The sequence below is a fragment of the Phascolarctos cinereus genome, unplaced genomic scaffold (assembly GCF_003287225.1).
Source record: "Phascolarctos cinereus isolate Bilbo 61053 unplaced genomic scaffold, phaCin_HiC Scaffold_4;HRSCAF=312, whole genome shotgun sequence".
Taxonomy (NCBI): domain Eukaryota; kingdom Metazoa; phylum Chordata; class Mammalia; order Diprotodontia; family Phascolarctidae; genus Phascolarctos; species Phascolarctos cinereus.
Window position 1 is genome coordinate 287047303 of NW_027555847.1, and position 27891 is coordinate 287075193.

The 27891-nt window shown below is 35.1% G+C and overlaps 1 protein-coding gene across 1 annotated transcript in view; it reads left to right on the plus strand.

Moving 5' to 3' along the window:
* ST8SIA4 (ST8 alpha-N-acetyl-neuraminide alpha-2,8-sialyltransferase 4) overlaps positions 1-27891 on the plus strand; it is a 144795-nt gene that overhangs the window by 71281 nt on the left and 45623 nt on the right. The window contains exon 4 of the mRNA XM_021009284.2: positions 14551-14844. Within this exon, the coding sequence (XP_020864943.1) occupies positions 14551-14844 (294 nt within the window). The remainder of the gene's footprint in view (positions 1-14550; positions 14845-27891) is intronic.

Below are 27891 nucleotides of genomic sequence, written 5' to 3' on the forward strand. Positions count from 1 at the left end.
CTAAAATAATGTGAAATGATGGTGGAGAAAGGGGCATCATTGCATTGCCATATTATTTATTGTAAAAGCTTCTAGTGTTTATGCAACGTAATTAATACTTGCATTTCATTTTACATCTATGATTTTTATGTGATATTAAAAAGGACATTTACATGATTTCAGGTGGTTTTTTTTTGCATAAATGAGTGTTTTTTGGCCAAAGGTCTTTTTCTTCATATACTGATATCACATAATAAAGATTTTTAATGTGATGAGATATTCTAATTTTTTCTTAATAGTGAACAATTTTTGCATCACTAAATAAATTCAAATCAGTCTTACTGATTTTTAAAAATTAGGTTAATGTAGTCTTTTCCTTAGATTTTGTTTAAAATCTTGGATTGATATTCATTAGCAATATTGGTCAATAGTTTCTTCATTTGTCCCTTCATTTTAAAAAATGTTAAGAGGATATTTGACTTGTAAAATAAATTTTGTAGAGTGTTTTTTTCTCAAGAATTTTTGTATCATTGCTAGTAATTGTGTTCTTTTATAAATCTGTATAGATTAGGTTACCCCACCCCAATTCAGTAATTTCCTTATGGTTTATTCAGTTTAGGTTTCTGAAGCTGTGTTGCTAAATTTATTTCTTGTCCTTCCTATCTATCTGTCTATCTATCTGTCTATCTATCTATCTATCTATCTATCTATCTATCTATCTATCTAACATATTTCAGGTAATCATATTTCCTTTAAACTCTTAGTTGTGCAATTTGCTTATGTGTAGTATTTCTTATCTTTTTTTAAAAATTTCCTGTCTCTTAAAAATTATTTTTGTTAAATTTTTATTTTGCAGTTTTTTTAGGATGAGGCAATGAGGTGAAGTCAGGGTCACACACCTAGTAAGTGTCAAATGTCTGAGGCCAGATTTTTAACTCAGGTCTTCCTGAATCCAGGGCTGGTGCTCCATCCACTGCACCATCTAGCTGACCTTATTTTGCTATTTTTGTCTTTCTTCTTTTTATCCACTGGGTTGGCCTAAAGTTGATGAATTTTATTAGCTCTTTCAGAGAAACAGCGTTAATTTGATCACTTCTACACTTTTATTTGCCATGTTACCAATTTTCTTACCAATATAAAAGATATCTTTCTTTTTACTTATTGGGGTATGCTCTTTTATTTTTTCTAGCTTTAAGCATTATATTCTCACTTTGCTCATCTTTTCTTCTATCTGTTGAATTTTTGGGGGATATATTTTTATTTTCCTAACAGTATACTAAAAATGCTATTTTTTTCACATTTTAGTCTATATATATATTTATAGATTATTGTTATGACTTTTTTGCCTACTAATTATTCATGATTTTATTATTAGATTTTTGTTTAGACCTACACATTTTGTTTGTGTTCCTTGTATTATTTTTAAAAATCACTACATTATAATCTGTGTATATGTTTAATGTTTTTGTTTCTCTCTATGTATTTATTTCTCTTAACCACTTTTGTAATAATCTGTGATCCAGGGAAATACCTATGTTCCTAAGATGCTTTGTTTTTCAAACTTGATTTTTCCTGGTATTTGTTCAGTTCTTTATTTTCTTTTTTTTTCTGCCAGATTTATTTAGCTCTGAGAGGGGAATTTTGATGACTTCTTTACCTAAAATATTACTACATTTCTTTTTGAATTCAGTTATATATTCCTTTATGCATCTGCCATTTCCTCCCCTTACCCCCAATTGGATTGTGAGCTTCTTAAGGTAGGAGCTCTCTTTTGCCTCTTTTTTTCTATCTTTATTGCTTAGCATAGTGTATGGCATAGAGTAGGTGCTTAAAAATGTTTATTGATTGATCAATTAGGCCATTATGTTTTATAGTGCTGTTGTTTCATTTTGTATGGTATCTTTATGCATCTCTCTTGCCAGGGTGATTTTTTTGAGTTTTTTAATAGAACAGTTGCAGCTCCACCTTTTTTGAAATGCCCAAATATAATAATTTTGTTCCAATCTTTCATTTTCATTATGCATATTTTTATTTTTAGATGTTTTTCTTGTATACAGCAAATAGTTGGATTTTGTTTTCTTAGCCATTCTGTAATTCTGTTTTGTTTTATTAGGTTGTTCAATCCATTCACATTTAAAATTTTGATTCTTGTTTGTATTTTCTTCCAATTATTTTTCTCTAGTGATTTTTTTATACCATTCTTCCTTTAAGTCAGCAATTTGTTCCTATGGTTCATTTTGTTTACAATAAGTTAATTTTGCTCTGTTGCCACACAATCCTCCCTCATACATATATACACATATGCACACAGCACATATACAAAATTCCCATATTACTAGTCTTATTCCAAGTTTCATGAATGTTCATAAATTATAAGTTTCTGTATCATTTTATTTACTTATCACTACTTTCCTTTTCTTAACCTTTTCCAGATAAGAGGTGAAAAAAATCTCAGATTAATATCCTCCTCTCCATCCAGTACCTTAAGTAATATTATTTTATGTTTCCCTTTTCTTAGAAGTGTTAATTAAGATCATGTTCTTACGTCTCTTCCCCCATCTAATTTTTTGAATTCTATTCTTTCATTCATGGACTACATTTGCATAAGTTTCCTCTTTATTTTCTCTATAGCCCCCATAAAAAGGAAGGTGTTTGTTGTGCAAGCATTGAGACCTCACATTTCTGTGTGTGTGTGTGTGTGTGTGTGTGTAATGTATGTATGTGTATGTGTGTGTGTTTGTGTAGTGTTGGCAGGTTTTTTTTTATTCTTTGTCTCATTTCTAGAAGTAGCACTTCCTGTAGGAGAGATTGATATATGGTAGGAATGACTTTGTATCCTGAGCCCTTGAATCATGGGGGTCAGTCCTACCTCCCGTTTTTACCATTATCTCTTAAACCTACTATGATCAGCATATTACCTATGGATCTACGTCCGTCTTATCAACCTGGATGCTGTGTACTACCAGGAATCCATACAGCCTTTGTTCGTGGGTGGGAGGCAGTCCTCAGATCTACCATATTTACTTTGAGATAGCTATACCCAAAGGGACCCAATTACAATGGAAAAAAAATATAATGAGGCTTCTGCCTCATATTCTTGACCCATCTCATCCTATTGTGAACATGTTTTTGATAATACTAATTTATTTTTTCTTCTTAGGCAAGATAGTCTGCCATTCATCCTCAGCTTCATCTCAGTGCATTTTCCAACTGTTTTCATACTACTCTTCTTTGGCCCCCACCAAGTCCAACAAAAGACTCAAAAAAATTATTCTCCTTCCTGTTCTTACAATTGCTTTTCCTTTTGTTCTTCCAGTTGGGATAGTCATGGTGGTGAGGGCAAATGGGTTACATCATTTAGTTCTTAACTGTATGGATTATTCGTGCTTTTTTAGATGCTAAGATAGAGACTGTTAAAGCGAATCCTGCTTATTTTCTGACAAATTTAAAATTATTTGCCCTTTATTTTAATTTTTTTCCAATCCTCCAAACATCATCTTCTTCATATAATGTGAGAAACATAAATTTGCATAGAATTCTTAATTTTATTGTCGTTATATTATACACGTGTAAGCTCTATTCTTTAAGTGAAGGATGATTACTTTGTTAATAAGCCTTTTACAGTTTTGGTGTACAATTGACATGTAAGCGTGCTTCTACAATTTTTTTTCCAACTTCTGGGGTAAAAAGGAACAATATCATGACTAAGTGAGGAATTAAAGTTTCATAGAAAAAATAATCTGAAATGGTTCTCTTCTCAAATCAACAGTAGCCTGAGCAAAATGCCTTAGGACTATGAAAAGTGCCACAAACTATTTAGCTATTTTCTCACTCATCTTTCCTTTGTGGTATCCTTTTATAAGTCAACAGTCATAGGCAGTTACAGAAAAAAATTTTAAAAAGTATAAAAAAGGCCAAGACTGGGATTAATCAAAATTCCTTTCCAAGTTTGTGTATCCTTCCCAAGTGGTCTGGGCAGTCTTATTTGCATAGAGGTTGATAACCTGTACAATAAGTCAACAGTGGTTTGGTATTTTCTGCTTTAATTGAATGATTAGGTGGTAGTGGACTGATTTTAGTTCTACAGATTTGGGAGGTCTGTGCCTTCTAATGCTATGTATATCATTTCAAATAGTGTGAATTTATAGAAAGAATTGAGATTATTGATTTCTATCAATTTTTCCTCTTTAAAGGACAAAGAAAAAGATTATCAGTGTTCTAAACAAAATGCATACCTTTCTGATATTTATTGTTTTTGTTTTTGTGTTTTGCTTTTTGGTGAGGCAGTCGGGGTTAAGTGACTTGCCCAAGTTCATGCAACTAGTAAGTGTCATGTATCTGAGACTGGATTTGAACTCAGGTCCTCCTGATTCCATGGCCCCCCTTTCTGCCATTTAGAGAAAAGAAATTCTTTGAAAATTAAATTTGATTATTGATGGGATATTAAATATTTTAGGGCATAAGGGATAATCCCATTAAATGATACAACTAAAGACCATTGCCAAACAAACTTCTTATTCCCTCTTCTCTATGTAATAAATAGTGTGCACTGCAGTCTCTTCTGTAGCATTTTGATGACACTCCAAGAAAGTAATTGGGGGAAAAAGTCTAAATATATATCCCGGAACAGCTAATCTTTAGAATGAAGAACAAGGAGTAAATAAGAAGTAGTATTATTATCCCTGGTCACAGCATAACATACAGTGATCATGTGTTGTGCACTTCTCCACTGTGTTTTCTTCTATTTTCTGAAGATGTGATTGGTGCCGTGATATATATTCTTCACATTTACCCACCATTGCCTATATAGGACATACCTCCACACATTTTCCTGGAAGTCAGTACACAAAAGGCAAATCATATAAACTAAGTTAGCAAGTTTCTTGGAACCTTGGACTACATTTTCAAAGAAAATTCATTTATTAGAACAGATCTTTTTTTTTTTGTAAATAAGAAAATTAAATGTTGAACAAATGCTGATGTAATCTTCAGGTTGTTAGTGCAGTCACTGAAAGTCAGGAGCCTGAAAGATATGCTTCCCCCAGCCACTGTAATGACCACAGTCATTAATGCATTAAAGTTAGCACCATGTATAGTAATTCATGCAAAGAGACAGAGTTATTGCTGTTCTGCTATCATTTTCTGACTTCTTTGATTAAAGCTTCAGCCATAATATTTCATGAATGTTATTTCTTTCCTTTTAGAGCATGACATAATTTTAAAGAATTTAAATTCCATGCTGAATTACCTCGTGAAGACAATTTCACTGCAAAACTACATAAGGCACTCAGTAACTTTTGGGTAGCAATGTAATACTTTTTTTTTTCTGAAGTCTACAATGTTGCTTCCAGGATATATTTTCCAGACCACTTTCCTGCCCCTTTGTCATCTTTCTTTAAGTGCCTCAGTCACTAGAACAAAAGGAACTAGAAACTTCTCTTGCATCTACATACTAGTCGCATGCACGCATTCTCTGTCTCTCTCCCTCTCTGTCACTCTTGTCTGTTTCCCTCTTTTTCTCCTTCCTCTCTTCTTCCTGTCTCTTTTTCTTTCTTTCTTTATCTCTCCTTTCTCACTCTTGATACATATATATCATGAAAATATTTTTCTTAGCTTATAATTTATTCAAATAAAAGCAACCATTTATTACAAACTTTATGAGAAAACAAAATGAATCTTAAGTATGCAATTATATAAAATACAGATATTTATATATTAATAAAAATCACTACATTTACATAATTACAATTAAAATAATGATAAAATGTCAAATGATGCTAAATCAAAAAAGAATAAAGATTAGATGAAAATAATAATAAAATGATGAAGATGATGATTGTAAAAATTGTTATTGTTCAGTCACATCTGACTTTTCATGACCCCCTTGGGGTTTTCTTGACAAAGATGTCAGAGTGGTTTGCCATTTCTTTCTCCAGCTCATTTTACAGATGAGAAAACTAAGGCAAACAGGGTTAAGTGATTTTCTTAGGGTCACACAGCCTGCAAGTGTCTGAGGCCAGATTTGAACTCAGGAAGATGAATCTTCCTGATTTCAGGCCCTGCACTCTGTCCAATGCACCACCTAGCTGCCAGTTTTAACAATAGACATTTAAAAGTTGCCTTGGCTACTTTTTTCCCCAAAGTCACCAAAGCTTCATAATCTCTTGCTTTCTTTGCATTCCTGTTGTCTCCGTCCAAATACCAGGCCATGTCACTTCATGCTATACAGCCATAACAAATCTCCCACATGATTTTTTTGCTTTCACCTCTGCTCCTTTATCCTGCACAGCCCTTCTACATTAATATTCCTAAAATACTCCTTTCATCATGTCACTCCTATTCAGAAATCTTTCGTGATTCCCCATAGCATTTAGGATAGAGTTAAAAATCCCTTACCTGACATTCAAGGCCATTTGAAGGTGGCTACCAACCTGAGTCTCTAGAATGATCTCACTCTACTTCACTTCAGGGTAGGTTAGCTCTTGCCAGTCTTATTCATTGTCCCCTGAACACCCTGCATTTCACTATTGCAACATAGTTCCTGATAGCTCTCCTATCTGGAATGACCTTCTCCCGTGCTCTTTGTTCAAATTCTATCTTCCATTTCTTTAAAACCCATCTTAAAGTTATTCTCCTTTATAAAGCCTTATCTGATCATCTAGCCTGAGTTCTGCTGAAGTCTCATGACTCATATCTGTAGGATTTATAGGAAAAATAATAATAATACTGCTTTGTGATAGCTCTTCTACTGTTTCATATATTTTATTGCTATTTACCTCCTTACAGGTTTATGCCTTACTTTCTCACCAGAATTATAAACAAATGTGTTGTCTTCATCATTTTTGTACTGTTTACAGTGCCATCAAAGTGCCTTGACCATATGTTTCACAGGTAAACACACACGTAACACCATTTGTTGGGCAGGAGAACACAGGAGGGCTCCTAGCACTGTGTTCTAGCACAGGTACATATTTCATCTGGTCAGATAGGAAGACAGCTTCAGAGGGGTTAAATAAGCTTACTTTATTCTGGTCTACTCTTCTCAAAAGAGTTGCTGATAACAGGAGCACCAACTCCTACATCATTTCCTAATTACTCTTCTCGCAGGGGTGGGCCAGGATGGAAGGAGTTATGACTGTGACCTATCCCCTAAACCTCAAGGGGCCAGTTGAGACAAGCATAGATTCCCCTCAAGCTTTGATGGGGGTTGATCAAGGCAGGTACATGCATTCCTCTATGCATTACCCAAAGCCCAAAATGGGTTCCCCACTTACTGATCAGTGCCCACTTGCTTTATAGGGCAGTAGACAAAGAAAGCATATTGCCAACGTTAACTTCACAGGTTAACGTTAGCAATATCATCATCTGGCACAAACCTAGTAAATATGAACTTATGTCATCACTATATCTCACTGCACAAGCGTAGTGGAGATGTTTTCAACCATAATTCATGGGAAATATTATCTAGGATCCTGGAACTATTATCTAAAAAGGAATAACAAAATCTTCCTTACACACACTGAAGTCCACCTTACTTACACCATAGTAGCCCGGTGAATAGTTGTGTCTTTTTATTCAGTGTAGTATATTTAATGTAATTAAATTCTCCCCAGGTAAATGATCCCATTTTTACTTAGTGGTCTACTCCCACCCATACTCAACCCAGCAATCTTTCCTCCAAAACATAAGCTGACATTTCTTTATGTAGGATATTTTTCTCTTTGATAGTCTAATAACAACTGTCTTCATAATTTTGGTTTGTTTGTTTTGTATTGAGAAATGGACACTTAGGTTACTTAGTTCTAATTACCTTCCCCTTCACTTCAACTCCAAGCAGTGTTCCAACGGTGATCTTTCTTGTATTCAACATTCCTCTTTATTACTATTTCTGAAAATGTCAATCTTCCTCTTTGTGTTTTTTCTCCATTCTTTTTACTCTCCTAAGTCTGTTTTTCCTAATCATCAGCATAACACACCGAATATCAGCTTATAATTATGTGCTTCATACTCAACTAGTGTTTGTGTTTTTTTTCCCCCAATCAGCTTCTTTGCACCTTATTTGGAAGTCTCTCTTCCCTCTGGAAAACCAAAGTACAGTTATGTTGAAAATTTTAGTTATGTCTCTATGTTCTTTGACTCTTAAATAACCCCTTTATCAAACTGACATTCATTTAAACTTAGTGTGAAACTTTAGTGCATTCTTTGTGTGTTGTTGGTGTTCAGTCACACCCAACTCTTCATGACCCCACTGGGGCTTTTCTTGATGAAGATACTGGAGTGGTTTGCCTTTTTCTTCTCCAGTTTATTTTCCAGATGAGGAACGGAGGCAAAGAACACTAAGTGATTTGCCCAGAGTTACACAGCTACTAAGTGTCTGAGATCAGATTTGAATTCAGGAAGAGTCTTCCTGATTCCAGGACCAGCACTCTATCCACTGTACCACATAGTACCTGGCTATTAATTCTGTAGGTATTGATGTTGCTTGCTACTTTTGTTCTAGGTGTTATGTTCTGTTTTTCACACTTCTTTTGGAGGTTATTTAAGTAGTTTATACGTTTCTGAAGGGTCACTTTAATATTTGTTGTTGTTTAAGTGATTTCTTCCCAATCACTTTTGGAGCACTTTGAAACAAAGGATTCTTCTAGGTGGGAGATGAAGTAGGACATTTTCCAAGCAAGCTTGTGTGATAAGGGACCTAGAAGTTTTGTATCTCTGGGATTCTGCTATGTCAAGATGTCTCCCATTTGTTAACTCATTCTCATTCCTTTCTATCTGTATTTCCCCTCATTCTCTTCTCCCAAAAAAGTCTCTTGAGCATTACAGGGATATACACTATTGTTTTATTGCTTTATTCCAAGTCCTTTATCCCTTTAAATCTCCCTTTTTCTTGTCATCATGATGTCTACTGTTCTTTTCTCCCCATCTCCCTTTTATAGAATCATAGAATCTCAGTGTTGGAATGGACATCATATGTCATTTGGTGCTTGCAGTAACTCTTAACATTTATCACTTTAAAGTTTAAAAGAATGCTTTTTTTTTTCCACAACAATCCTGGTTTAGAGGTAGTATAAATATTGAATATTGTTATCCCATCTTACAGAGGCTGAGAGGTTAAATGACTTGCCATGGTCGCTCAGTTTACTGTCAGAGCCAGGACTCAAATCCAGTCCTCTTTACTCCAGGGCCAACAGTCTTTCCACTATGCCCCACTACCTTTCTTCTTTTGTCTTTAAATTTTCCTATAAATATAGCTATTTTTAGTTAGAGATTTTAAGGAATGAGACATTTACCATTACTTAGTCAGAAGTATTTCTTGATACCATATTTGTACTATGAACACGATATTTCTATCCTCAGGAATAATTATGATTCCTTTGACCAGATTAATATGAACAATAAAATTGCAATAGTTTGAAAGTGCTTAGCTGGCAGTTTTCATAGGAAAGAATGTGTTTTCATTATGAAAGGAACATCTTTCAGTAAAACTATGTTATAGAAACAAAAACATTATTTTTTAAAAAGTCAGATCCTGAATCACTATTTAGAAAAAGAAATAATCAAATGGTTTTTTTTATTCCAGTGACACTGAACTGTTAAAAACAGTTTCTACCTCAGTAGAATTTGAAAATAAAGTTGATATCAATTTGTAATACCCATTGATTTATTCCTTTTGTAGTGGGTTTATTACAAATTGTTTGGGTCCCTTTTTGAACTGAAAATCCTTCCTATTTGATTCCTCAGTGAGTCCATTTATTCATTCTCTGATTCCTTTAGTTCAAATTGCAAAATGGGTACTTTCTTCTTTACCCTTGTCATTGGGATGGTATCAGGTAAATGAAATTATTTCTGAACTTTCAGAAGGTCAAAAAGCCAGCATCTCTCAAAGGCAAGACTTAAACTTAGGTCTTCTGGGTTCCAAATCCAGCTTCAGCTGCGTAATACAGTGGTGCCTCTTCTCACTAATAAAAGATGCTTGCATTAAGTTTGAAGTTTAATTTTAATTTTGCTGTTGAATGTCAATATCATGAAATGCTTTAGAACTATATAAATTAATAAATTTAGCTGTTTATACAATTTTCTTTTTTAAAAAGGTAAGAGAAACAGCATTAGTATCTGAATTGGATGGAAGAAAATGATAAATTGGCAATGGGTCAGATGAGGGTGACTGCTGTTATCCAAACAGAAATGAGTTGTCAACTAAATACATTTTCCGTTACAAATAGATAAACAAATGGGCTTCACATCTTTCTGATTATTCCAGTATTAGGTCTGTCATAGCAACCTGTGAAGGAAATTTCACAGCCCTGGGCTTGCTGTCAATAAAATCTTCATTTATGTTTTATTTTGGATAAAACCAAAATAATGTTAATTACTCCTGCTAGTTAAAATACATACCACAGTGAAAATAGCTATTATATTGTATCACACACTCACAGAATCTTAGAATTGGAAGGGACCTTAGAGAGCCTCTAATCCAACCCCTGCTAAGCTTTCCTATAATATTATCAGCAAAATGAACATTTCATCTGTTTGAAGACCTCTACTGATATAAAACCCACTGCATACAATAAGTCTTTTTTTTTCCTTTTGGTTTATGCTGTTGGATTAATCTCAAAAACAATAAAGGTGTATGTGTGTATGCAATAATAGAAAACAGTGATCAAAATGACATTAAACAACTTGCCCATATTTATATAGAGCATCTCATAGAATCCTAAATGCCTAATATAATCCTGAGCATTGAATATGTGTTTGGTATGAGTAATACATGCTCGTGAAACTTGTAAGAAAAAAGATATTAGTCATTTAGAATGTTGAGTATTTACGATCACATTGCAGAAGATAAAAACATTTGCTTCTCTTATGAAATATAGATGTTTATATGTGTGTATGTTTGTGTGTGTACATACATACACATATACATATGTATATATACAAACACATATGTGTGTTTCTGTGTGTATATATGTATATATAAATATATATGGAGAGAGAGAGAGAGAGAGAGAGAGAGAGAGAGAGAGAGAGAGAGAGAGAGAACATGACAGAGTTTGTATGTCAAGCACAAGGATAGTTGGACTGTACATAATTTGGCAAAAAACCCCACTAAGTGTTACTCTAAGTCTAGCATACTTCATTGCCAATCATAGGACATTAAAATATTTTTTCCAGATTGCTCTCTAATTTTATGGGCTTGAGGGCAACATTTGAAGCACATTTGCTTTTCTACATAAGTGCCTGAGGCATATGCTGGCTACTACCAGCATTTGAATGTTATGCCACTGAAGGAAAGAAAGAAGAAATTTATGATTATAAGTCCACTCACAGTCTTTCATACCAGGTCATTTGCTTGCTTGTTGTGTTGAATTCCATATTGCTGCTACAAACCTGACTAAGACCACTGGAGTGCAGCGCAGCTGGTCTGGTTATTTTTGCTGTCTTAATGACTGCTCTGATTAATTGTATGGCAGTCAACTAGCTATTAGTATGACTGAAAACTTGACTCAGCCACAGAATCAGTAATTCAGGGGGCATATGTTGATGTGGCCTTAAACTTTAAGTTCAAAGAAAATATAAAAAAAAACCTTCCAGGTTTTTAATAGTAAAATAATAATAATAAACTCTTGTGATAATAAGTCTTTCTAGCTATTATCATATGCATTATGATTGTGCCATCGTTCATATCATTTTCTTATTCAAATCCTACAATTCAGACTTTATGAGATTTTCTCCATAAAGCATAACATAGCTAGATTCTTTCTTGGAATTACTTTTGCATTCTACCAAATAGCATTAGCGGCTAAATATTAATTTCTTCTGAGTCTTAGCTATGTCTTGTGAGTGTTAACTATTTAAACACTAGGAAAATATCTTAGAAGCAGGTAGGTGGTACAGTGGATAGAATGCAGGGCCTGGAGGCAAAAAGACTCCTCTTTGTGATTTCAAATCCAGCCTCAGACACTTATTAGCTATGTGACCCTGGGCAAGTCACTTAACTCTGTTTGGCTCAGTTTCTCCTTTATAAGAACCTACTCCAATATCTCTGCCAAGAATATCCCAAATAGGGCCACAAAAAGTTGGACATGAATGAAAAACAACTAAGCAATAACGAAAGTCTGTTGCCGATCCTTCACAATGCCTAGCTTATTTTCTGCACATAGGAGGAACTTAATAATGTATCTTAATTGATCAATGGCCTTTTGGGAGGTGGAAGGAGTGGAGGAGGACAGATGGTGGATGTTGTCTGATAATAAAACCAGTTTAATGTCTACACCCTCACCTCAATACTGTAAAGTATCTCTGTCACAGTTATCTTCAATCACTGAATCATAGGATACCATTTTAAAGATGAAAAAAACTAAAACAAAGTGATAAAATGGCTTGGCCAAAGTCATACAGCTAATTCCTGGCAGACTGACTTCCAGTTCCTTGGTCTTTCCATTATGTCATGCAATCTCTACTTTCAGGAAGATATTAGTTTATTGATTGTTTTCCAGTATAGAACCCTATCACTTTAAAATCTCACAGTCCTAAAATGTCGCATTCCTTGTCTACTTTTCAGAGACATTCTCACACTGAATATCATTGTGCTTTGGGAGGCAAATGAATAAAAATATAACCCAAAGAACTTTTAAATATGAAAGAATGCTGAAGGACAAGATGTAAATGGATGGATAATGGCAAAGCAAATCATAATACATGGGAGCTTTGATTTTGTTGACTCTTTGTATAGTTATGGAGGAAATGCAGTACACATACTGTGTTTCCAAAGTGGAAACCTTGTGAAATGGAATTACTGGATTTCTGTTAAAACAAAAAGAAGGCAAAGGAATGTTTTCCTGACATGTGCACATAGCCAAAATGTTAACAAGTTTTCTATTTTTTTTTCTCAGTGGAAGAAGATATATTTATATTGATGTGGGCACTCCGTAAGTGCCTGAAATAATCAACTGGATCTGGCTTTGACATTTTTTCCTGATTATTGAAGAATTCTCTTTTTAAAGCCCTCATTATTCAGAGAAATAAAGTGATTTTATATCCTGTCTCTGTCATTGGTAGACTGTTCTTTTCCAGTAGCTTTCTTTTTGCCAGATTTATGCTGCTATGAGAAACGGAACTGTAGGTTAGGGTTTGCAAGAGCAAAGTGTAAACTTCATGGAAGCAAGAGGTCAGAAGTCATTGTGTTGTGTGTGTGTGTGTGTGTGTGTGTATGCATTTGTATAATATATATGGAGAGATAAATGAATAATAATATGTAATAATTTGTGTTTCTTTTCTTCAGTGTCTGACTGGATATCATAGTCTTTACTTAGTTATTTATGAGAGGAAGGATGGGAAATTAGTTTTGCCTTTATACAGATCTGAAAAAAAGTTAGGGCAGAGCATTAACATGAAAAAGACCCATTATATATTCAGATACTTTACCAGCCCAGTACATACTTAATTTTTATTTGAACTTTGAATGTTTTGAGAATGTGTTTAATGCAGTGAAATGCATAAGAAAAAAATGAGTCAGAGATGTTAATATGCAGAAATACTTCAAAAATTGGAAAGGACAATCATGTCATTTCATTCATCATTCTAAAAACAACATATATGAACTTTATGTTAGAGTGAGTTGAATTGTATTTAAACATTTTTCCTAAAAGAAAAGTTGCTTTAAAATATTTTAGATTTCATAATCAACTGACTGTGATTTAAATCTTAGCCACCAAGGGTTTCTGTTCAAGGGTCAGTTATTTCAGTTCCCTGTTTGAAATAACACTTTCAAGATATGTATTGATGTTTCCTTTCTTGTAAGTGTTATCAACCAAAAAGCGGGTCCCCAAATTAGGTCTTTGATAAATAAGGTGCCCTAAGGTGTCGGCTATTAAAAAATCCCCTGCTACTTAAAATCTCAAAGCAATATATATTATTTTGGTATCTCTAGTTTATCTCATTTCTACAACCTTCTCAAAATCTGCCACACCAAGCTTATAGAAGGCCTTTGTGGATTACTACAAAAACAATGTTTCTTGAAATTACTTTTTCCCCTTAAACTCTAGTTGTACAAAATTGTTTTCATAGAAATGTTTAATTTAAATTGTACAACTGACTGACCTGGGAAGGAATAGTGTATTCTATATAATATAGCATGTAATTCAGGTTGCCTATTTTCCAAATATGACTGAAGAGTCCTTACTGGTTCGAGATCTTGCAGCTCAAATGATGATAGGCATTAAGGTTTTGTTAATGCATGAGTCAAAAGTATCACTGGATAGTAAGTTAAATGAAAGTAACGAGTGGCATTTTAATACTTATTTTCTGGACACAGATTCTTATATAAGAAGCTAATTTTTAAAATAGTAGTTAGCTAGTTATCTTTAGGACCTTTGAAAAAGTAAAAAGATGTGCGTGGGTTTTATCAAAACACTATGTAATACCATGCTGGGTACCACTGGTATTTTTTTCTTCACCTGATATGAAACAGCTTTGTATGTACATTTCCACCTCTTCTTTTCATGCACACCCTTAAATGAGTGAATGTTTCATATTTATTTTTCATTTGTCCATTAATTTCTTCCTCTTCAGGTGCAATCTAGCTCCTGTGGTGGAGTTTGCTGCAGATGTGGGAACTAAATCTGATTTTATTACCATGAATCCATCAGTTGTACAAAGAGCATTTGGAGGCTTTCGGAATGAGAGTGACAGAGAAAAATTTGTGCATAGACTGTCTATGCTGAATGACAGTGTCCTTTGGATCCCTGCTTTCATGGTCAAAGGAGGAGAGAAGCATGTGGAGTGGGTTAATGCATTAATCCTTAAGAATAAATTGAAAGTGCGAACTGCCTATCCATCACTGAGACTTATTCATGCTGTCAGAGGGTAAGTGTCTGGAAAAGACTGGTCTGTCCTTGACACAATGGAACTCATAACTTAAAATTTTCCCTAGATGGAAAATAGCCTCAGTAAACTTTCAAATAGACTTTTTACATCTAGTATTTTTATAAGATTGTTCTTTCCATGAACTAAGATTTGGGTTGGTTTTAAATATGTATCCCCTTATTTACCCTTTTTCAAAGAAAGTAAGTGCTTACATTTTAGAACTTCCTTTATACTACCTCAGGAACAAAATATAGATTATATTGTTTCCCTGTGACCAACTAGGAATAGCTGAACAGCAACAACAACAACAACAAATGTTTTCACAACCTAATTGATGAGTTTTAAGTACGGAAAAGATAGCAGAAGTGCCAAATGGCCAGTGGGCAATATTGTAGAGACATGAGTGCTAGGCATATTTAAGGAGCAATTAAGTCCCATCTGTAGAAATAAGCCTAGCAGTGAGAGAGAAGTCTGGCTGAGCTAATAATCCTTAATGCTTCCCCCAAAAAAGTCACAGATGCTGTCCTCATGAATTAAGCCAACATTTCCTTTCATTAAAAGTAAGAAAACGAGAGAGAGAGAAAGGGGGAAGTGGGGGGAGAGGGAGAGAGAGAGAGAGAGAGAGAGAGAGAGAGAGAGAGAGAGAGAGAGAGAGAGAGATTCTCATGAAGGAGTGGCAAAGGGTCTAACTCAATCTTGCTTGCATACCAGTGGTACTTTAAAGACATACCTAACAAGTAGACCCAGACCCTAAATTCTATTGAGATGGTTTTCCAACCGCAGGAGTTGAGTGATATAAACTAAGTCCAACTTCATGATTAAACAACTCTTATGATGAGCATTTTACTATCAAGAATTGCAATTCATAAACTGCAATTAAAATTGTATGTAAGTTGGTTTGATTTTAATTACCCTTTCCTTCAAGGATTTAATCTATCCCCTTGCTATAAACCTTTGAAAAATTCCCCATAGGAATGAATGTCTCTCAATGCTCCTTTTTGGGTCTCCACTTGATTGATAGTATTTATTCTCTGAATGTTTGAATAGAAAAGTGAGGTATAAATTAAGGAAGAGAAAGTATGTATGATAGAGAAATAACAACTACCTATAGATTCTTAACACATTACCGAATAATATCAGTTGTTATATAAAATTGATATGATCACATGGAGAGGAATAATAGTTGATATTTTTTAAGCATTGTAAGGTTTGGAATGTAAGTGCATACTGTACATTAACTTGTTTAATCCTTACAACCACTTTGTGGGGAAGTTTGATCACTCTAGGTATTTTCTTTAAACTTTAGAGTTTCCTAACCTGGGATCAAATAACTTAACAATATCTGTTTTCATAACTTCATTTTGGTATGATTAGTTTCCATTTTAATCTTACAGATTTTATGTATTTGAAAACATTTTGAGAAGTAGTCCCTGTGACCAACTAGGAATAGCTGAACAGCAACAACAACAACAACAAATGTTTTCACAACCTAATTGATGAGTTTTAAGTACGGAAAAGATAGCTTTGCCAACCTGCTTCAGGGTACCATCATATACAAAAATTTAAGAACCTCTGCACTAACACAAATTAAAATGAATATTGATGGGGAGGAATGTCTGAGCATGGATCTTATATTTCCACAATGACAGCTATCCTTCTTGCTCCCCAGGGGTGGGAACCTGTGGCCTCGAGGACGCATGTAGCCTCTCAGGTCCTTGGCTGTGGCCTTTTGACTGAGTCCAAGTTTTACAGAACAAACCCTTTTATTGAGGGGATTTTTTCTGTGAAGTTTGGATTCAGTCAAAGGGCTGCACTTGAGGATCTAGAGGGCCACATGTGGCCTCGAGGCTGGAGGTTCCCCACTCATGCGGTCTAGCCTCGTGAATCTTCGATAGCCTTTTAATAATATGCATGCTGCAAGCACACATTACCCAGATAATATACGTTGTTATGTAAAAAAATGATACTCACTTGGAGAGTAGTAATAACTGATACCCAAGTACATATATAATGTTTCCATATTGCAGAGCTGATATACAGACTTCTGGGAGGTTTAGTGCAAAGATACCTTCCTTCAGTCAGCAGAGTTTTCTCAATACATTACCCCCGACTCCACCCTACCCCACACTCCCACCCCCACCCCTCTAGTACTGCTGGAAGCTGGGGTATATGCATATGCACATACTCCTATGTGATATGCACAGAATATTTTCCAGACAGAGTGACTGGCATAATGACTTGCTTAGAGGCTGTGTGCTGTGGGGGAAGAAATTCTCTACTAGAGTCTGTCAAGCTGGATTTGAATCCTGTGGTCTATGTGACCTTGAGCAAAGTCATTTCACTTATCTGGGCCTTCATTTCCTCATCTGTAACATGACAGGATTAGACTACTTGACCTCTAAATTTGCAGTCCCACAGGTTAAATTATTACTTTCTAGAGATGGGAAGAAAGGAAACAAACTTGTATTAAGCACCAGCTATGTTCCAGGTACCATACTTTACAAATATTATCTTATTTGAGCCTCACAATAACCCTGGGAGGTAAGTGCTGATATTATCCCCATTTTTAGCTGAAGAAACTGAAATAAACAGAGGTTAAGTGACTTACACAGAGTCACAAAGCCACTATATGTCTGAGGCCAGATTTGAACTCAGTTCTTCTTGATTGCAGGGCAGTGCTCTAGCCACTGCAGCGCCATCCTAGCTGATTAGGCAAACTAAAGTTCACAGAAGTTAAATGACTTGTCCATGGTCACACATCTAGTTTATACAAAAGACAGAATTTGAAACCAGGTAGCCCGACACTGAAAACCCAGTATCCTTTCTATTACACCATACTGCCTTTCAATGTATAACCACTCAAAATCTTTAGAAAATACTTTCTCTCCATCATGTCTGACATTTCAGTATTAATTTTTCCCCCATGACTCTCAGACTTTCTTTTCCCTCTCCCTTTCCCCTCCCACACACACACACATACACCTTGTACTTCCATTAATTTTAGACAGAGATGAAATTTTTTTTATAACTGCCTAAAGAAAATTTCTGTAAAATACTGAACTCTGCATTGTCTAACTGTGCAGGAAACTAATGATAAATGATAAGGTTGATCTGGTTTAGAACTTAAAGTCATATTCATATTTCTCAGTGCACTCCCACCACTGAAAAATGAAAAGTATGGAGTCTGAGCTAGCTCAGTAAGTTCAAAAGGCTATGCAAAGTTTTGTATGATTACTAAGATTACATCCAATAATGCTTTGGAACAAAGGCAAAACCACCTCTGATCTCTAGTACAAATGGATTCAATAAGAGCTTTTTCTCTTAAATTTTGTGCACAGTGGCAAAGCTGTTTAGAAAATAATTAGTACATCACAGCACTAAATGTATTTTCATTCTGTTCACTTTTCTTCCAAACCCAATGTGAATCTCAGCTGCTTCATGGAGTCCTGAGAGGCTTGTTCCAAGGAGTGATACTACTAAAACTCTCCCCCAGGGAAGCCAATATTATACTTCTTATGCTAGTAGTTTGGGATATTGTTGAGCCGCGCCAAGCTGGAGTTGAAGCTCAGGTTTCTTCCTTCTCCACAGGTAGCGGCTCAGTTTGTTGCTATTGTGTTGGGAGAGCTACTGCTCCCCCTTTATGAGCCGGTTGATTGAGGAAGTCCTTTGCAGTAGCCAAGTGTAAGATGTAGCTCTGGAGAGGCAGTGTATATGATGATGTGTATAAAATAAATCAAGCAGAGAAAGTACCCACAGCTCCCTTACACCATGGAAATAGAAGGGAAAATTGTTCACACAGTATTTGTGAAAGGCCAGCACATAACTGTTTCAATAGATAATGTACTCTAGCTACTTCAAACCACATCTAGAGAGAGCTGCATGAAGCCCCCAGAAAGAAAACAAGGAAGTATGAATCACTGATGAAACAAAAGATGAAGGGGACTTTAAAGCAAGGTTAAAGCTCCCCAAGTCCTATTCTTTAAGTATCTTTTTATATCTCATTTGCGTTTGTTATCAGCAAGCTCAGTGATAAATGCAGTTTAACAAAATAGCCTCGCCCAGAGAGTTTCATTTCCTCTGTTGATGAATAAAATTTGATGACCTTCCTGAAGGTCTCAGGGATCCCAGAACAGACATTTTCAGTCCACACACATAATCATGATGCTGAAGTCAGAATACCTTTTTAGTCCGTACTGTATAGAAAGCTTGAGTAATTAACAAAGTAATCACAAATAATTTCTCTTTAAAAACACACACACATAAATGCACAGCCATCTTTTTAGCCTTGGGGTGTCATCTCAGAAGCTTTCATATTATCAGAATTCATTATTTAAACTCAAGTTCCAACAGTATAATTGTTTTCTAGCTCCAAACTACCATTCATATGAAGTTGTTGTGTGTTTTATACATATGACTATTAATCACAGAAGTCAATCTACTTTTTTAATGTAGTGAAATCTTTCCAAAGTCTGTTAAATGAAATGGGAAGAGACATTTATCATTCTGAATTGGAACTAAAGTGGAAAGTTTTGAAAGGCAAACATAGATACAATAAAAATTCTGTGTGAGGTCCATTCAGGACAGAGACAATTGAAATTTTTGTGAAGGGCGTGGGTGGGGAAGGAAAATATTTATACATCGAAGAACCAGTAGAACAATGGAAGATCTACTTGAGGTAAATAAACTCATCAGCAAATAAAAGTGGATTTACCCGATATCTCAACCTGGAATTTTGCAGATAGAGCAGGAACTAACCAGACAGCTGCAGGGCTTAACTAAATGGGGGCAGAGTCCCAGCAGTATTAAGCGAAGCCAGAAATTGTCCTGTCATTAACCAGTTATTCACCTACACTATCTTTTTGAGGTCTCAGCTAATTTCAGAAAGGCTTCAGCTACCATGGCAGTAGTAAAATTCTCTTTTCACAAAGTTCCCTCTCTTCTTGGATCCTCCTCTTTCTCTTAACAGGAAAAACAACAACATTACTGATCCTCTTCTTATTCCTGTTTTATTTATTCGCATATAGACAAGGAATGCTCAGAGCTTGGTACCTTTATCTAGTCTTGGTCTGTTGTGATTTCCACTCTTCTGCTCTTACTGTCCCTACAGTCTTTGCTGTTACCTTCATCAAATTGTCCTTGATCCTGCATTTCTTTCTGCTCTCCCCAATTACTGCCTAGCAATTATTCTAAGTTCAGAGTCCATCAGGGAAAGTGAAAATCAGGACTTTTCTCTGACAGGTGTGTATTAACATGTTCCCAAAGCAAACTTGTCGGAAGAGACTGCACTATTAGTGAGCCTGCTTCCTGATGTGCTAGGTAGCAAAGTTACTTTATGACTCTTAGTTTCACTGAATCATGCAGCTGGGAAGCGTTGTGAAAAGGGATGTGTGAAAGTTAATTTACCTCGACTTTGTGTAATAAATATTAAATATCTTCCCTGAAGCTTCAGGGTCATGAGAGAGAAAAGAGGTAACAACTTAGGGAAATTCCTCTGAGGAAAAAGATGGCAGATTTCCTATAACAGTTCTAAGATACAGTTTCTGGTTACATGTTTGTCCCTGATTTGGGGCTAGAAATGGCAAATCCAAGTAGCTTCTGATCATCTATCCCAGAACCTGGAGAAGTACAAACTAGAATTTCAAAAGCCCATAGACCAAAAGGAGGAAGGCACATCCAGAGGCTATGACTTGTGACTGACCACATTAAGATTTTTTTATTTTACCAATGTAAGAGATTGCTCCACACTTTAACCCCAGGCAAGGTAACTATCAAGATGTTCTATGCCCTAATACTTTTATCAGCTGAAAACACTTACTTGATTGAGTTATAGAATCAGTCAAGCAATGGCATAAGATAGGTGTTAGCAATTTCTAGCTGCCTCTGGATAATTTCAATCAATCCATCCATCCGTCAATCAAAAGCATAAATTAGGTGAAATCAAACTGGTTAAATAAGTTTGAGAGGTATGAAGTGCTTGCAGCCATTAGATAAGTGTTTATATGTGTGTGTGTGTGTGTGTGTGTGTGTGTGTGTGTGTGTGTGTGTGTCAGAGAAAAAGATTCCAGGAGACATATTCCAGCAATTATTTAGGAATCAAATTTTGTTGATTGCAGGCTTCTTGTGCAGTAAGGGAGTTGAGATGTGGGGTAAGCTCAGAGACCTTGTCACTGGGGAAACTATGCCAGTGACAAACAATGCATCCACTTGGTAGCTAAGACAGGACAAATAAGACACATGGAGAAGAATGCAGTTCTGGACTCTAAAAGGGTCTCGACCCTTGGAGCCCAGCAGGGAACTTCACAAATCCAAGGGGGAACTTCATGGGACTTCACAAAGGGCACAAAGGCTTTGCATCCAACCAGGAGCTATTACCCCTTTACTACATTTGCTCTTTAAGCTGCAAACTACTTTTCCCTGAATTCTGTATGGACTTGGGAGCGAGTATGACTCCACTTTCTGAAGAAGTTTTGTACCAGCTGTTATTATATACCTTAGTAAATACTTGTTTCTTAAAACTAATTAACTCTAGATGACTAATTGATAATCAATGAACAGAATGCGGGCTTGTGAGCAACAATATTAGAGAAACCTCCTGGCCCCCAGCTTACCTCTAGAACCCTGGAATGAAACGCAATCAGCAACACTCTGGGTTTTTTTTTTTTAGCCCTGTAGCTAAAACCATCTTGTTTTCAGGAGAGTAAGACTAGAACTTGAATTGTACCAGACAATTGCAGCTAACTAGTTAGGTTTTACCTCCACTTATCTCTCCTCAGAACTTAAGGTCAAGCCATATCTAAGTTCTATGCAAATGAAAACTCACTTTTTAAAAAGTATTTTCAGACAGAAAATTCCTTAGCCTTTCTCAATAAACTTTGTAGTTCCTGGCTATCATGGATGTCAGGAAATTTATCATTTAGCATTTTCCGGTTGCTTTTAATTCACTTGGTTTCCATTTAAGGATTTCCTGATGCTTATAAACAGTTCAATCTTCTGGGCTCAAGAATGAATGATTAAAGAGCAGAAAATTTTATTTATGCTTACAAAATAATAATGTCTAAGCTTAAGTTTACTACTGCAGTATCCTCTTTCATCTAGAAGGTAAGACTGAGAAAAGAGTTTTCAAGATGCATGCAAGTGACATTTTATTACTTCTGACAAAGTTGGTCTTGAAAAAATTTAAAAGCTGATATAACTGCAGCACACAACAAATTAATTGAACCTATGTAGTGGATATGTTGCCAGAACCTTACTTGAAGCCTTTCCAGCATAGTAGAATCTGCAGAACTTGTGTTCATCATCAGAATGGGACCTTGGGGAGTTTAGATTTAGGAATATAATTATAGTATAACTATGCCAAGTAGAGAAAGAAAAGATACATAAAAAAAGTCTTTCAATAAATAATGCTTTTTTCCCCCCTCACTTTTGGGAGGTTCAAGCCTATTTCTTTGACAGGAATAGAGACTCATCATATTACATTACTGTGTTCTCAGTTAATCTGATAGATTTATTTATCATAATGTATTTCTCTCTTGATAAGGTATTTGTGTTATAGCTGGGTTTTCCAAAGAGTGTTATTAACTCCCCAAAGCAGTATCTGTTCAATGTCCATTAACTAGAAATGTTTGATATGTTTTAGCATCCCTCAGCTCATAATGTAGCGTCTTATTATCAAGGAGAGTGATAGGATTTTTTTTTTCTCAATTAGAAGGAGCGACAAAAAGATCATAGGAAATGAAAACCTGTTGGAAGGGGGAAACACTGTAACTTTTGAGCCCCATACAGAGAAAGCAGAAGGAGTGGGGGTGGGGTTGACACCATCTGATTGCATGTGAATGGAATTGTGACTTCAAACTAAATATAATCCTGAATATTTAGAACTTTATATGGCTCACTGACCCCATTAAAGAGCAATCTACCTAGAAAGGATTTTGAGGTTTTTCTTCACTTCTGCCGTTACTGGTACCTGGTGGCAAATTTATACTTTCTTCACTTCCTTCCTCCTGACTTGTGTGTGCCTGGCAAACTAATATTGATTAACTTTTGGAATTTTCTGCTTTCTTTAAACTTTATTTACTCTCCATATTTTATAATACATAAAGATATACTTTTATAAAGACAAAAATAGGATGACATCTATTTCATTCTTAGCAAATGTTTGATATGAAAGAATAGACCATACATTAAGGAAAGGGAAAAAAGGAAACCAATGGACCAATAGCCCTAGACCAATAACCATGACCTATACTGAAGTTCTTTCTGTCTTTGTCTGTCTCGACTTCACTAACAAAAGTATCATAAGGATTATAGCGAGGTTAAATCAGTGTCCAACTTTCTACTCACCTATTCCTATTTAAATTGGTCTCTTTCATGCTGAGAGTTTTATGCTTGGAGTCCAGCTGTATAATTACATATACATTTTTCACTCTGGCCTCCTTAAGAGGGAAAGTTCTCTAGTCAGAAGAACCATGTTTTTGTGACTCAGAGTTAAATTTATGAACAGATAGAACTATAACAGCTTCTCCTTCTGAAAAACAATGCCTTCTCTTATCTCCTAATTGAGACCTGAAATATATGCCATATTTAGAGATAACAGCTTAAAGTAATAATAATAACCCCTTGCAAGAAGGAACATGTTACACATCTTCCTAAGACCATAGGTTGTAATACCCATTGCTAATGGACCTGTACTTGTAGAGGGAGATTTTTCTTACCAAAGTTCCCTAAACAAATAATATCAAAACTCACATATTTTCTGCTCAGCCTCTCCCCTCTAAAAAGTGGGGTATAAGTGACTGATGTTGGATACTTATCTTGGAGCTAGTTTGCATTTAGGAAAGAAGGAAAGGCCATAGAGTTACTAAGGTACCTAGGAAATAGGAAATTTTGGAGAGATAGTAAGAGCCTAGAGAAAGGGAAGAAAGAAAAGTCGGATTGGGTATAGAATACAAATTTAATCTACTTCATAAGGTTTGATCAAGCCTGGCCCTATTTTGATTCATACCTTGGTCCTTTATAAAGATGTAAAGCCTCAGGTTTTACAGTCATTTGTGATGTTTACTGCCAACTAGTGGGAGTGCCTGGCACCACTCTGCCCTACCCTGTCCCTAGTGTATTCTATCATGGTGTCAAGCACAGCCTCTGTCTACTGCATCAAATTTTAAGTTGGCTTCTCAGATTAAAGGAGAGAAAAGAAAGTCTGCTAAAAGTCAGGAGAGTTTATGAGAACAGTTTACAGAGTGAGCATTTCCATTGTACTCCATTCTCCTACTCCAACGTACTCACAGTTCCTGTTCTGTTTTTAGTAATGAGAAATATTTTCTAGGGACAAATTTTACTATCAGTGACTACTTTATGGTGACCATTCACTAAGCATAAAAAATATTTAAAGAGTTTAATTTCAGAGAGTATAAATTTCCATTATGGGGTACAACATTGTCCACCTACTGAGGATATATTTTAAAGTGCTTGTATTATTTTCTTCATTTTACTTATTTTAAAGCACACTATTATAGAAAATGTTATTCACCTGATTTTTCTTTCTAGAGAAGTACTGAAACTACCTGCTCTTTCAAATGGGGAAAAAGAGTAGAAATGTTGACAGCTCTAATTCCTATAGACTTTTCCCCAAGGACAGTAAAGAAAAAAATGTACTTGGGCTTCATTCCACAACAGTTCAAAAAAAAATTGGCAAAATTAAATTAAGATTGTAGTGCAATACAATAGAGTCTTAGATTAATGATTATGAAAATTATTCAGTTATGTGAAGACATCTTTTCCAGAATTATAGTAAATTTTCTATAAAGGTCATATTTCTAGAAATGATTTAACAGTTACCTTTAGCTTACTCTGAAATGACCAAAAAATATGTAATATGCGCTGCTGTCTGTAATATTATAGTTTGAGCTAACTTGTCCTTAAGTTTTCTTCTTTTATTTCTCTAATATTTCTCTAAATATATTTCTCTAATATTTCTCTAAATATAAGTTGCAGTTATAATTCTTTCATGCATTTTACTCCATGTACCAGCACACTCTAGTACTCAGAAAATAGATTTAGAATTTCATGTGTAACAGTCACAATACAACAGGTAATTCTGTTACCCAAATATTTTTTCAGCATCACTTAAAAAAATGTACACCCCTTACAGATATTAAAGGCAGAACTTGAAGATCATAATGATAATAATTAAGAATTGAAGATGCTAACCAAGACTTCTCTATAGCTTTCAATACTTAACAGTTTAGATCAATGAAGAACAACAAATGGTGGAATTCATAGGTTCTCAAGTCAAATAACCTATGATAATTAATAAAGATAGTTTTACGAAGAATGGTTGCTAAAAACATTTTTCAGGATGTTCGGCTATAAAATCTTCTGCCTCTTCCTTTCATTCCCCCTCACCCTTAACTTCAAACATATGCTTATGGCAGAGATGCTTTCAAGTACAAAATTAATCAACTGTATACTTTTAAATCAAATAATCAACACATAATATGTTTCATGAAAACATCTTAGTAACACACATTGCGTGGTGTTTCTATCTTGGAATATTAACAAAGTAGAAATTTTCTAGGAAAAAAAATCATTGAATCAGTAAGATACTTCTATCACATAATTACACCAAAAATTCAGCGGGTATGAGTCAAATTGCCTTTCCTAACTAACATATATTCTCTACATAGTTTTCTTTGAATAATTCCTAAACAGCAACTGAACTTCCAGCTTTCCGTTCTGAGCCCAGAAAGTATCTCCTTTTTAATGCTATATTTATTCTATCTTGGAGCATACTGGCATACATATACACAAAATGTTCAAATTCCAGAATGGGATGGAAATTAATATGAGAAATCTAGAAGAAATCATGCTATAATTGTAAAGTGAAGTAATTCAAATAAATTCCTGGTAATGGTGAGAAATGTATTTTCAAAGGAATTTTTGCTTCATTAACGTATGTCTGTTTCTCCTGAATCCTCATTTCTCCAATTACCTTCTTCTGGATTTCCCAACTTCTATTCATTATACTGAGAAAATGAGTGTCCTGGTTCCTCACCATGCCAAGCATGTTAATGAATTTTGAAGGACGCTGTGACTGGGAACAGAGAAGGTATAGAAATAGGGATAAGGCCTATGATTTCATTGCTATGGTGGGCTCCTGGTAAAGAATTTCCTCCAGCAATGCGGACTAATACCTCTGCATCTTCTTGTCTCAGAAAGTTGTCCAGAACACTATTTGCCCAGAATCACACAGATAGTATGTGTCAAAAGGAGGTCTTCAGTGCAGGTTTTCCTGTCCTGGCTTGGAAACCAGCTCCCACTATACTGTGCCACACTAGGGAAAGGAAAGGAAATGTTCTGGAAAAACAGAACAGACAGAATTAGCCAAGATACTGTTAAGCTTCTTCCTCACTTTGTCTTCCATTGATTCTATGTAGAAACAAAATTTAGTTTTGTTCTTTCTACTGCTGCCCTGATGAAAGTCCTGATGAGGACAGGGAAGTGTTCACAATCAAATATAGGCATATGAGACCTTTGTACAGAATAACTATAAATGTTTCAATACGCCAACCTCTATTTCAGTCTGCAAAACAATAGGGACATGTGGCCTTTTAACTCTGGCAGCTGAGAGTTGGAAAATGATTTTGCTTGTTTCCCAGCACTGAAACTCACAGCGAAATAGACTAACTCAGAAATTTGTCACCAACCTCTGTATCCTCAGCTCTATTATTTGTGTGTCATTGTGGAGTTTCCAACCAAGCTCCTTAACTGTGATGTTTCTGGTGGTACTTCTGAGAGAAACACAAAGTTAAAATGTGTAGGCCTGTCAAAACAAACTCTGGCACAATGACCCTTCCATCAAAAACATAGATCTCATTTATTAAAATATTTTCTTTTTATTTTATGTTATTGCAGTATAAATTAATCAATATAAATTCAATGATAACAGTGGCACGTGGAACAGTAAAATCAATAGCTTTTATAGGGTTAATCTGTCCTGGTTTATTATATTTATCAAATGCAAGTGTGTATAATGGATATTTTATGTAAAAATCTCTTAAATGGAAGCTGTAAATGTTATTGACTAGAGGGAAAGTGCTTAAATTTTCTATTACAGAGGTTGGCCTTGAACAAGCTTCCAGACAAGATTCAGATTTTAACCTTTATGGTATCTGTCAAATGGTATTTACTTTATACTCCATATTTTGTAGCCTGAACTTCACTTTTTATCTAAAAAGAAAATTCTCTTAACCTCATTCATAATAGGTTTGACATAGCACAGTTCATACATTGTAATTTCTCTGTTATGAATTTTTGAAAGCATTTTGACAGAAGTTTAAATAGTTTCCCTTTTTAGAGGCCGCTGTACCATTGACATTAGCTTCCACTCAGGAACAAGTTTCTTATATAGCTCTGACAAACATAAAATATCATAGCTATTTACCATGAAACAAATGAAAAATTAATGCTGGTAGGACAGACTAGAGCCGACTGGGGTAGGTGAAATTAATTTTCACCTTAGCAATAACAGTATAATTAGGAAGAAATAAAAAGTAATTTATGTATACCTTGTAAATAGAAAAAGAAATAATCATAATAATATGCTTTCATTTTTATAATACCTATTTATAAAAAGTGTAACTGAAGCAGGATGTATTAGAGACCATTTTATAATGATGATCGTTTATTCAATCAGTAATTCTCAAACTTTCATGTTGCGTTTACACTCAGTTTTGTAGAACTAATTGGTTTTCAAGTTCAAGTCTCATTCACTGAAAACAGGAAATAGCTCCTCAGAAAAGAAGTATTTCTGTGCATTGCAGAAGTAGTTCTGTTTTCAGAAAACGGTTGCTTCTCCTGCCTCCCAACTGGTTAGATGATACATGATTACGCTTCTTCCAGTCTCGCTCAGCTATGAGGAAGTTAAAACTGAAATATCAATTGTGCCATTTGGCCTTTTGCTATCTCCTTACTCATAAGCAGACTCCACAGACAAGAACTGACCTTGTCAAAATTCACTTCATGTCATTGCTGTAACAGGACAGGCACCTT